The sequence below is a fragment of the Xiphophorus hellerii genome, chromosome 16 (genome assembly GCF_003331165.1).
Source record: "Xiphophorus hellerii strain 12219 chromosome 16, Xiphophorus_hellerii-4.1, whole genome shotgun sequence".
Taxonomy (NCBI): domain Eukaryota; kingdom Metazoa; phylum Chordata; class Actinopteri; order Cyprinodontiformes; family Poeciliidae; genus Xiphophorus; species Xiphophorus hellerii.
Genome location: NC_045687.1, coordinates 9,078,338 through 9,091,156, shown reverse-complemented (window position 1 = coordinate 9,091,156; position 12,819 = coordinate 9,078,338). Strand labels below are relative to the sequence as shown.

At 38.7% G+C, this 12,819-nt stretch overlaps 2 protein-coding genes across 4 annotated transcripts in view; one reads left to right on the top strand and one right to left on the bottom strand.

Annotated features, from left to right (window-relative positions):
* Positions 1–14: 14 nt before the first annotated feature.
* On the bottom strand, positions 15–3,847 carry mpg (N-methylpurine DNA glycosylase). Its single transcript, XM_032586852.1, has 3 exons — positions 1,828–3,847; positions 791–995; positions 15–538 (listed from the first exon to the last, which is right to left on the bottom strand). The coding sequence occupies exons 1-3, from the start codon at positions 2,101–2,103 to the stop codon at positions 132–134; spliced, it is 888 nt and encodes a 295-aa protein (XP_032442743.1). The 5' UTR covers positions 2,104–3,847; the 3' UTR covers positions 15–131.
* Positions 3,848–9,850: 6,003 nt separating this feature from the next.
* The window catches only part of rhbdf1a (rhomboid 5 homolog 1a (Drosophila)), a 31,155-nt gene continuing 28,186 nt past the window's right edge, over positions 9,851–12,819 (top strand). For 2 of the 3 annotated variants that reach the window (XM_032586846.1, XM_032586845.1), the window contains exon 1: positions 9,851–10,267. The gene's annotated coding sequence lies outside the window, so the exon portion shown is untranslated. The remainder of the gene's footprint in view (positions 10,268–12,819) is intronic. The other variant, XM_032586847.1, reaches the window with a different exon arrangement.

Sequence of the window (12,819 nt, the reverse complement as noted above, 5' to 3'; positions counted from 1 at the left end):
TTACCTCCACAAGACAAAATGGACAAGACTTTATTTTATTTTCAAGTTTAAAAAAGGGAACACATAGAAAAGCAGCTTAAAACACTTCAGTCTTTTTTTTTCAAGTTGATTTTGTTCTTTTTTTGCACATTTCATGCATCTACATTGTCTGTTTCATTTCCAGACAGAGACCGTCTCTCTGCCTCTTTATTCACCACACTAACACAGGGATGCCCCCACAGATAAAAGCGCCACGGTTTCTTAGCCCACTCCCCGTGGGACTCGATACCGACACGTGGAGCTGAAACTATATCCTGGGGTTTTGGGGGACTTGTGTTTTGATCGTCCTCGAGCCACACCTCGGGGTCAGAAGCCAAGTCTCTTCGGTCAAAACAGCGAGGTATATTTAGAGCCTGGCACAGCTTCGAGGGCCCGTTGCAGAGCTCTTTGTCCTTCAGTTGCCGGGCTCCCTCTTTGCGTCGAGCCGCTCTCAGCTCCCTCATCGCAGGCTGGCCCAGCAGGGGCTCCAGAGAGCGTAGCAGCACGGCAGCACCCTCCCCTGAATAAACACAGCACACAATCTGCATCAGTCAGCAAGGCTCTGCTTTGTTTCCTTCCTTTGCTCTGTACTAACCAGTACCGAAGAGCAAAAACCGCTGACTTGCTTTAATGTTAGATAAATACTGAGTGGACCTAAACACAATGAAACGGAAAAAGGCTCTCTGAAATTTTTTTCACAGCATATTTGCATATGCAAACATTGTGAAATGCGGATAGGGCACATGGCGCCGTTGGTGGGTAGTGAATGTACCTTCACTGGACACATTCATGCAGAGGTAGATCCCGTAGATCGGATACACGTAGATTGTGCCGGGCTTCATGAACATGGCTGTGTTCCTCTCAGTGCGTTTGCCCCCTGCTGAGTGAGAGGCTTTGTCCTCCCCTCCAAGATATGCTTCAGTTTCCACTATTCTCCCTCGAAGCTCAGAGCCATCGGCACGCCTGCGGACCAGCACCTGCACGGAAAAGTCTAATTTTATAATAGCAACTGAAATTTTAGCTTTTAAAGCTAAAGAGTTAATAAAAAACACTGAACTGATCTGGTCGCACGACAAGATATATTCTAGCAAATGTCATAGATAACACTAGTTATGATAACAATGCAGGTGTAAAAGAAGTTTAGGAGGCTGTGTAAAAGTAAGTTGAAATATGTATTTTAAAATATTTCGGGATTGCTTTACACAACTTCCATTAAGTGGGGCTTTTTTCCAAGTAATTTTTCCCCTTGATGCACAAACTGCATAAAGTATTTCTTGCTCAACCCCTTATGTTTCAGCGTGTTCACTGTAAACCTTCTGGGTGCCACGCTTACATGCTTTCAGGTTCCACCTTGGGCCCACCTTACAATTAGGTTGTAAATTAGCACTAAGATAATGGAGTTTTGATTTTTCTCCATGCTTATCATTTTTGTGTATTTATAATAATCAGGTCTGTTATATTTGTTGCCTGAACCAGATTAGCTTTACTTTAATAAAATATTCTGTTCTCCCTCTTTTATAGAGCAAATCTGCCCCCACACTGTAAGGCAACCCAACCCACCATGCTGTTTAGCTGTCAGGACAGTTGAGCCTAGTGATGTTGTAGAATGAGGGTATTGCCAATAACAAATTAAAGAAGACTGGGACAGTTAACACGTTTATTAGAAAGTAATGAAATGTGGTTTTTACTTCCTATTTAGACCAATACTGCGGCCTCTAAAAATTGCTGAGCTACTCTAGAAAGGTTGATGTAACAACACCCCTTAAATAAATAAATCCATGTAAATTTAAAGACAGATTTCAAGGGTACCTTGCCGAGGAATGCTTTGGCCAAACTGATGCAGGGCTGATTGAAAAAGTCCTGCCCCAGTCTGCGCTGAGGCTCGTTGTAGTTGAAATAATGGCTTCGCTCCGGCTCAAGACTTTGAACAGATTCACACAGAACTGGTTGGCTCTTCAGCTTGGCAGGAGAAGCTCTACAGTTCAGTTCAGTCTGGTTTCTACGCAACAGCAAGCCCGACTCTGTATGTGTAGCAGCAGCAGCCACTGCCAAGTCTTGGACCTTTCTTTTTCTTCCTGCCATCATGTTACAGCGAGCTTTGAGTTTAAATATCTCTACGACACGTTTTTTATATACTCAATATCTTTCCGTATTTCAAAGCATTCATTTTTACCACCGGTTGTTATGAAGGCTACATTTGCTGTGGCGTTCAGGAAGTAAATATGCTTCTTAAAGGGACCGCTCACGAATTTAGGTCAACATCTGATGGGAATCGCAGCTCTTTTTTTGGGATCTGAATCATTTGGCTGGGTTTGGAAGCCAATAGGTTAAAAGCTATTGTACTAGCTTTTAAAAAATGGTTGGAAAAAATGTCAATAAGTATTTACATACAGTTTTACTATTAATCAATGCGTGTTTTTTCATACTTCACTGCATACCACAACACATATATTAAAAAAAGACAAAGTATAAAGCACAAAAAGGCTAAGTACATGTCTGTGCAGTCCTCTTTTAAATTTCTGTTCTTTGTTATGCTTTTCAACTGGTTGGTGTGAGCCTATTTTGACACTATTTACAAAACAAACCCATTTAGAGAAGAATTGACTCCTATCATATGTAATAATTCCAGCACAATTACTACCTAAAATAGAATTGTCTCCATTAGTTCGCATTTCTGACACACACACACACAAAAAAAATACATATATTTCGGAAAGCACTGCGATTTCTTCTTGCTGAGCAGTCCTTTTCTATCTTCATTTAACTAATGATGAGATAGATATCGTGTTCTCCGCTGCCTGTTCCTAGGAAATGGATGGTGCCTATTTGGCCCCAAGCAGTGTGGATCCATGTGATTTTCAGGAACACTAATTGTGTGTGACATGGCTGTGCCACAGAGTGCTGTTTCACTTGCAAAGTGGTGGCAGTAGAGAGCTCAAGAGCATTAATCAGCAAGAAATAAAAAAATATATTTTTAAAAGCTAATTTTAGATAGATACTGAATTCCACGCACCACTGAAATTTAATTGGGGTTAAATAAGGAAACAAATCTCATTACCCTATATACTATAAACACATCCATAACTCTTTGATTAAGTATTTTTTGAGCTGCCCAAGATTGGTGAAGCATTTCACAGCAGCAAAATTATTAATAGAAGCTCAAACTCTCATACCCTGTGTAGACTGCCAGTTTGAATGTGAGAAATATTTTTCATTTATACCACCTCTTTTGGAGTCTGTAGCAGAAGCTTTGCACCACAGATACATTCTTCCAGCCTCCCTGTGGTTCTGATATTCCTCTGCCTGCTGTGCTAAATGTTGGCAGCGCCCTGCTGCAGCTCCTTCTGCACATCATTTGTTCATATTCCCAAGTCTTTTCCTGATCTCTTGAGCTCAAAAATAGTTACACACATTCAGCTTTCATCTGTTTTCTAATATGCCATAACAGCTCAAAATATTTTGCTGGGAATTATTCTTATAAATTTTTACCAAGCACATACCTTTGCATAATGTTATATGTAATAATGTATATTGTAAGTTGAAAATAATTATATTTTTGAACTGATCACAAAATTCTATTCAAAAATGACAAATAATACTATTAAATGAATTACCAGACAAAGCACTTCAGATTAATGAAGCTTAATGACATGCACTGAGTTTTTAAGGATACATTCCAGAAAGAAAAACGCTGAGCGTGTCATGTCCAAGTCTTTTCACATGGATTGTTGACTTTGTTCAGGCTGGTAGACGAGGGAAGGCCGTCGTCTGGGAAGCTGCCGCTGATAATCTTAGCAGAAACATTTTGGCAATGCTTTAGGCATTCTGGTTTGCTTTCATCTCCTGCAGGCTCCTCATTGGCTGTGACGCCAAGCAGAAACTCCAGAAACACGTCTGATTGTGCAGACGGAAGAGCAGAATGCTGCCTGACTAAAATTATCTCACTAAAACATGAGTCAGAGACACGAATCACAAAAAAAGGTCGTATCTAGAAAGTTTTGGGGGTTTTCTTTCAAATATATTTTTTTATATTTTTCAGTCTTTCTTTAATTTTAAAGAAATTAAATATTTGATTTGCTTCAGCTAATATTATTAATAAAATTATGATATTAACTGTATCTTATACTATATAGATTATATATTTGATTATATAACATAAAATATCTTAAGTGACAGAATGTTAAAGAATGTTACTTGTAAAATTCAACATTTTGATATTGTTGAAGATATATGTATATATATAATGTTTTATAGCAATAATTTCTTGTAGTATGTATGGTTCTTATTGAGCCCTTACTGCAGACTTCTCTTAAATAAAGAACTAATAAAGAAGAAAGCTAACAAATAAAATAATAACCAATAATTTTCTATATACCTGTTATGTATTGGATGTTTTCATAAGTTGTCTTCAAGTGGCTGGCTGTATTGAATTCTTTGTTACTAAGAACATGTTAGAGCCTAGAGGCCAATTATATGCGATGAGATTAATAATTGATGATAATTAATGATTCAAGACTCCCCTTCGTTGTTTACTGCAGCCATTTGGTGTGTGGTGCACAACTGGTTGAAGTCTCTCTGGGAGATGGAAATATGACTTCATTTGTGATCCATTTCACAGACCTACTTAACAAAGACATGTCTATAAGGAAACAGACTTGTCTTTGCCCACATCTTGAATGTTGTCCCCACAACCTTTAACTATACCACATAATTTGGACCACATGTAGACTGTTAATCTGGAGTGCATAGATAAATTACATACAATTATAGATGTATTTATTTAGCTTGAGAGTCTGGAAGTTTGTTTTTTTCAGTTAGAGAGACATTTCTGCAGAATCATGTTTATTGTAAACTTACACAGTGCATTAATAAATATTTATTAATGCACTGTGTAAGTTTCTTTTCAAAGTGAAAGGCCTTTTAAGACTGCTTTAGTAGATCATTTAATAATAAAAAAAACGTTGAGCAGCTTGTTTTATTGTTTTAACCTGCTCCAGTCCAGTAACCCATCAACCATCGCTGATAACAGTTTCATGTCTCAAGTCACACCTGTGGTTTTCATAAATAACAACCGCTGAGCCAGGTTGAGGTTTCTCTGCTCTTATCAATGAAACAAGGGAGAATAAATCTGCACAACCATGAACTTTATTTAACCTCCTTATTTTTTTCCTATCAGAATAAATTTGCCACATTTTCCAAAATATATAATGTTTTGTTCTTCATGACACATGGATGTTATGATCTATGCTAACAACTTAGAGTTGTGTCTCTTTTTGGTGTTTCACGCTGATCAAAGGGGTAATCTATACATGTTGTCAACACAATTTAACCTCTATATACCATGTCACACTTAGATGAGCAGAAAAAAAAATCTCTGTTCTTATTCCAGAAAGGCTTGTGTTTCTTGTGTCTCTTTCTGCAAAAGGAAGCATTTTATGGACCGTCTGACATGGCTCTTTTGGTTAAACATTATCCTTTCACTCAGCTCTTTTATCTGCGACTGACTGATGGGCCTTCAGGGGGACGTGGGAGCTCTGACAGGTCCTTCATAGCTTCCGTAATGTTGCCTTTGACCCAGCTTTAACCCTCTGCAGTCTCATGGGAAACTTCACCATTAATTACTCGCGTCATGGTTTATCAATCAGGAACTCCCTGGCGGCCACTAAGTATTCCTTACACAGATGAGTGCATGTAGCACAGTTAAAAAATCTGACATATTCATTTAATTTATGATATTAGTTTTGCTTAGAATAATTTGAATAGCGAGTAAACTCGGGTTTCAAATAGTTAGCAGTAAAAAAAAAAAGCTTCTTGTACCAGATTGTTCTTCTGGGAAGAGAGCTGTGGAGCAAAAGTTACAAAATCTAAACCACACAGTTAATTCCTGTAAAAGGAATGTACTATACCAGAAAGAATGATAATGTCCTACATAATAGAGTTACATCATAGATTTAGCATAATTGAAAGCAAACAAATGCAATCTAGCATTGTTCCAGTGCAGTGAAGGAAATCCTTCTATGTTTTAACACATCTTTCACTCATAAGTGTCTTTCTGTTGACAGAATAAAATAATGTACATTAACATATAAACGTTAGAAACTTACAAAAGAAAGAAAGTCCTTCTATTTAAATCACTTCCATTCAAACTGTGCAAAAAAGTGTGGATCAATATCTACAATCTGTGGTTGAGCTGAGAAAAAAAATACTTAATCTCTTCTTCCTGGGTTGCTCCCCTGCTCCCTCCACTCCTTCTCTTGGTACTTAATTTAGATGGTTAAACTATCCCACATAAAAATTGCAATCTCCTTTAAAAAGCTAGTACATTATCAGTTCTTGCCAAATGCTACGATGTAAACACATGATGCCCGCATGCGTCACATAAACGGTTAACAATCATGCAGCAGATGTTACATTTTTTTATTAAGAAACAGCAAAAATGTAATCTTAAATGTACTAATGTAATAAAAAATATCTACTTCTAATGTGAAATGTATTCGATTTTTTTATGTATTGCCAAAATACCAACAATAATATATATTGTGTCTTACATACTTTCTGCAGATTATTCCAAATATATTAATTTATTAACTACTTGTCCAGATAGTACATCTAAATACAGTGAACTACATAACAGTGGTGGGTTTTTCTTTTTCAATTTAATGCTTGTGAAAACTTAACTAAAACAAATAGCAAGTAAAACTGAACCAATCAAACATCACATTATAATTGTTGCTGTGATGGTAATATATTTTGAATTAAGAAATATGTATCTTTATCTGTATCTTTGCAACTCCTATGGAGATTAATGATAATTTTCAGTCGTACTGAATGAAATGTATTGGAGAACTTGGTTAAGCTTACTTTAATGTGTTATATTTACATTTAAGAGTGTATTTCTAATTACTTGAAATCCATGTCTTTCTGCTCTCTCCTTGCGCTACAGAGTGATCTGGGGAAACACTTATCCCATAAAAACTTTGAATTAGGGGCTGATAATGAAGACCAAATGGAACAAACAGCATTTGTGAAACAGTTTGCTGATGAATAATTTGTCCTTGAAATTTCTCAACAATTGCCACGGTTATTTCATTCTTTATAAACAACAAAGAAAAGAATACGCTGAAGTGTCTAGCTTGACAGATTGAATTTGCATCAGTGTAACAAAAAACCTCCAGAATATTGTTACAATTTGTGTGAAATGAAGATAAAATGTATTCTTTATGCTGCTAAATAGGAATAACATACCAAATTAACTGTAATCTAAAGTTTTCTTTTATTCTATTATAATTTGTCTAATTATATGAGAAAGAGTTTAACTAATGTAACCAAATTCCATGTAAATTGTCACGTTTAGAGCCCCTTGTCAACACCTCAAGGCTCTCTGCTTCTTAGCATCCGCCTCCCGCCTGAAGACTATTCCCAGGTGAATCTGAGCTTTCACTAATGGAATGTACTGAAATGGGCTTTTTATTAAATGGAGCAGCAGGGTGTGTTACTGGTGCTGCAGAGGAATCTTGTTCTCCTAAGTCAAATATTTGCTTTCAAAGAGACTTAAATTCAGCACACGGCTACAACTGGCTTTTTGCTCCTACAACAGAGCATTGAAATCAAATTGCGCTAAAGTCCAGTTTTGCACTTAGCAACCACTGCATGAACAAATACTCAAGGGTCATGTGGTATTAGGGTAATAAGCAGAATGTGGATTCTCCGTTGTTGTTTTCCTTACTGGATTCTGTGTAATTCTGCTGTCTAATCTTTGCTAAAATGCAGCACTGAGCAAAATCCATGGGCATGTGATGTTATACTCATCATCATTGAGTCATGTGGACAGATTCCATTAAGAGGCCTGAACCATAAAAATGTTTTTAGTAATAAATCTCTCATAGTGTTTTAAGTTGTTTGAATTAGTAACAAATAATAATTCATATTAAACCCAGATACTCAATTGCATACCTGCCGAAATATAGTTTTTTTTTATTAGTTTTAAGAGGCATTTGAGAGCATATGTGATTTGTGCCCTTAAGCTATTTTGCATACATGGGAGAGTTTCCTCTAAATAATTAAAATGAAACTGAAACAATGAGGATTGTGAAGATCCAGCCAGGTCTAAGACAATACATAGAGCTATGCTCTAAACTTAATACTATATATTAAATAAGGAGATAAACAGTTTTATGTTTTTCCAGTTTGAAGTCAATATTAAGCAATTATGCATCTTCCATTCATGTCTTGAAGATATTAAGTTCCAAACATTAAAGTAATTTATTGCAGTCACATACAAATTGGTGGAAAACTTTTAAAGGTGACATAGTGTGGAAAAAAATAACAGTTTTAACTATGCTGCACTTATACTAGCTCAAAAAAATATGACATTTGAATCTACCTTTTAGCGTGAGTTAATTCAAAGAGCCATTAATGAGCAGATTTCTACATTGAAGTTACAAAAGTTATATAATTTGATGTGACATATGGAGGTTAAAGTAGAAAGAACTATCCATAGATTCACCCCCCCCCCCCCCCCCCCCTGATCTCAAGGGCGTGAAGCGTTTGCATGGGAAATGTTGCTGTAGTCAGCTGTACGGGGCAGCCTGTTTTCAAACATCAAACCCCACACTCAGAGGATATGACAGCCCTGCATACATGACTGCATATGAAGAAATTATTTCACCATCAAACAAAAGATTGTTTGGGTGTAGCAGGCCTGTGTGGAGTAGGACAGAGTGAGAGATGGAGTGAATATACTCCTCCCCCACCTTACATTGTTTGCTCTGCCGAATGTTGTTTAGATCATGAGGAAAAGGCAGCTGCTCTGTACAAGTCAAACTATGTCACTGATATTTACATCCTGCCTAGGAAACATGTCAAATTAAGATAATACATATTCTTTAAGATAATATTAACAGAACTTTTTTTTTTGTTCAAGCCAACAGCCTAAGCATAAATCATTTTCACAAATGATTTATGCATATTCTTTAAGCTTTAACTTTTCCAATTCTTGTCCCTGTAACCTGCAGGTGTTGCAAAAGTGTTTATTCTTTCACATAAACAAAATACTTTTAATGTTTCATTAGGATGTTATGGAGTTAAAGACTTGTGACCATTATGGTGTGGTATGTCTCAAACAGTTCTGCCCATTCTCTTTTTTCTAATAGTTCTGGCATTGTCACTGATTCAGGAATGGTTTACCTCAATAAGTACAACAGTATAGGTCATGTCCTGAATACAGTGGTGTGATCCTTGATTGACTCAAGCCACAATTCTCTAAATTCTGGAGCTTTTTGTTTCTGAAACACTTTTTCCTTCCACCAAACTTTCCCTAAATATGTTTGGATACAGCACTATGTTTTGGACCGTTTTTTTTTTAAAGCCAACAAAAGGTTTACTCTCCCAGTTGTCAGCTGGACAACTGCAGTTTTTTCCCATGATATTACCAAGCAATAACATCACATCACTCTCCCTTTTTGTTTTTCTCCAGCAATATTTAAATTAAATTTCAAGGTGATTTTAGGGCTTTCGTTGGCTGTAACGCTTGACACATATTTCTTTGTGTGCAATTAATTCCTTGCCTAAATTAACTTTGAGATGATATTCTAACTGACTGGGACGCATCTGTGTGGCTCACATAAATCGCTGCGGAGTTTTGTTGTTGTTGTTGTTGTTGTTGTTGTTGTTTCCCCAACAGAAGCAGTGGACCTGCATGGAAAGGGTTAAATGTTTTTCGCTCCCATGACCCAAACGGACCGAAGATAACGCTTAGTCACCCCGATAGTTAACCGGGAGAAGCAGCGCCTCCCCGTGTACTCACCGATTGGTTAACGCACTTCTCGGGCTCGCCTTTCCGTCAGACCGTCTTCAGCCCAGGGCGGGGCTGAGTCTCCACGAAACTGAATTAGGCTACAACCGGCGGCAGAGAGGGAACTTCGGTCGCTCGCTTCATGGAGCGGCGTGGAAATGCTCCGTACGTAGGAGAGAAGGGGAGCGGACAGCAGCCACATCCCTGTTACACCCTTCTATTTCCCCGGTTGTGCCGCAGCTGAGACCAACACTGAAGCGATTGGATTTTACGCACGGCACCAGGACTGGTATTTAAAAAAAAAAAAAAAAGAAGAAAATCACACATCTGTTTGGTGGGGGGGAAAACCCCGTTTGTTGCCGCGCCGCTCTTAGGATAATGTAACAACCGGAGATCTGCTGCCTGTGAAAGAATCTCAGAATAAGGATATCGTTTATACCGCTGGACATTTTAAGGGTGAGTTGTGTCATTTTTATCGTGACTGTCTGCTGCTGTGGTCGCCCCATACGGAAGGTAGGCAGGCAGCAGTCGGAAGAAGCGCTCAGCGTCGTGATTATTAAGAAGGAAACGAGCTCGTTCAAAGTCGATTGAATTTACCTGCCAATTAACTGGTCAGCGTGGGAACCCTTAAGATCCAGGTGGCAGGTCACACTTTGGGACACTGTGTTCTGTGCCATTTGCTGCTGTTTGTAGCGGAGTTGTCATTGTGAAAGTGGAGAATTTAAAGTGCTCCAGCTCTATAGCATATAACTGGGTTCGCTCCAATAGGCCCAACCGGCTTTCTGAAGATACGTACTGCTGTGTGTGTCCCAGTGGAATGAATGGGCTGACATGTGCAGGGTTAGTAAATAACGTTTTCTACTTGAGCTTATACTTGAACAGAAATGGTGAGATTATTTTAATAAAACCCTCATGATGTCTAATTCGACATTATTATGTTTGAGAAAAACTTAAGTTTGTGGTATGATTTTCGATTTTATTTGGAAAGATGGACTTGATTGTGAGTAATTGGTGAATGACCAAGCCACTGACACCATGCAGTTTCACCATGACCTCATTCATATTTGTCTTCCTCCCACTCTACCTCTTCTTCCTGGTCACCATCAGCATCCTTCTCCCCATGCAAACTGGCTCACACATTTCCTTTCACACCACTGCGGATGGCTTAATAAATAAATATTTGTGTAAGTTTACCAGAAAAGAGAATCAAGAGCCAGAGTTTTGCTGTGCTTTGTCCCAAGATTGTTGCCTTTGTGTTGCACTCAACTGTGTCCTAAAATGACTCACAGTTGAGAGCCATGATATTCAAATAGTTGCAGCACCCCCCCTCACCCCCCAAAAAAATTTTTTTAAAATGACTCTGTGTTCTAGGGCAGCATCACAAGCAGCCTACATATTAACAATCTGCGGTCTTGTTGACAAGTTACGCTCATCACTGTCCTACAATACCTGGCCAGGATGAAGTGAAACTGTAGCCACACTGTATTAGAAAGTGCTGACTTATTTTGGCAGCGAGGACGTAGAAGCACATGGCCAAGTTTGTGTGCCCAGTGTTCCTGAAACATTATCACATGGAGCAAGAGGGGTGGGTGATGTAATCCGACCAATAAAGCAGACCCCTGGTGTGTGATAGTGGCAGTCATGCTCATCCTCTGTCTCTGCTCCAACTGGATCCCAGAGAGAATATTCCCAAAGTGTCCTGTTGTTGTGTTGTGGTCCATTTATATTCCAGTGTTGCTTCTAAGCAGCTCTGCTGAAGCAGATCCATCATCCAGTGGGGCCTTTTATCGACAGGCCGGTATGAGAGTTTTTCAGGCGTCTATTGACGGGGCCACACCATAATTATGCCAGCATGACTCATGGCACAGTTTCTGTCTGTCATTCCGGCCAAGTGCACAGTCCTGAAGAAACTCTTCATGGTGTTGACTTCAAATACAGAGCAGGATTTCATGCTCGCTGCTCATGCTGTCAACTTTCATTCATTGCCATTCTTCCAAAGGTATTTTTTCCATGCATCTAAATACAGGGGTGCCCAAAGTCGGTCCTTGAGGGCCGGCATCCTGCATGTGTTAGTTCTCTCCCTGGTTTAATTCACCTGGATCAAATGATGGCTCGTTAGAAGTCCTAAGAAGAACACTGACATGCTGAAAAGGTTGTTGGTACTACCAGGGAGAGAACTAACACATGCAGGATGCCGGCCCTCGAGGACTGACTTTGGGCACCCGTGATCTAAAACTATTCAGCGCCAAGAAAACACTCCTCCTCGAGTTTATTTTCCATTACTGACCTACTATCAGTTAAAGATGATACATGTAAAAGGACAACACTGTTATTTTGTTGACATTTGTTTCTTAATTTTTCATTCTCAATGTTTAACTGGACTTCATGGAAACTTTCCTGTTCCCAAACCTGGGTGTACCCTCTGGGATTGCTGGTCATTTTCTTCATTTTGTCTGGCCGGAGCTCTCTCTGAGTTGAATGAAATGAGCGTCAATAGGCTGAACAGTTCCATGTGTGTGAAGCACATGATTCTCTAAGTGACCTTAGGCTGTTGAAACCCACAAAACGCATCTGAATCACATGCAAAAAGCATCCTGAGGCAATGTAGAGTCTACAGCAACAAAATGTTGACATTTTCATTATTTTGTGTGACATCTCTTTGATTTTAAAGTATCACGTGCTTTCTTGGTGTATACAGGATAATCCTGGAAGAAATCCTGGCAGAAGCAACAAACGATTTTAAACTGGGGTGTAAATTCACCTATCAGTGCGAAGTTCTTAAATATGCCACAAGATCTATAACTGAGAAGAATCTTCATGAGTTAAAATGGCCCAGCCAAAGTTTAGACCCTAATCTAGACATCCATCCAATATAACTGAGCATGAGCTGTTTTTCAGAGATTAGAGTTCATTATAGATGTGCAGAGCTGCAGAGACTTGCCACAGAACATTTCCAGCTTCAGTTACACGGTTCTACAAAAAGTATTGACTTAGGAGAGTTGAACCCA

Bases quoted from the DNA above. Each gene is read 5' to 3' on its own strand.
- mpg (XM_032586852.1), bottom strand. From the start codon at position 2,103: ATGATGGCAGGAAGAAAAAGAAAGGTCCAAGACTTGGCAGTGGCTGCT. The intron at 996-1,827 runs GTACCCTTGAAA...TTTTCCGTGCAG, and splicing joins CCAAAGCATTCCTCGGCAAG to GTGCTGGTCCGCAGGCGTGC. The intron at 539-790 runs GTACATTCACTA...GTGTTTATTCAG, and splicing joins CATGAATGTGTCCAGTGAAG to GGGAGGGTGCTGCCGTGCTG.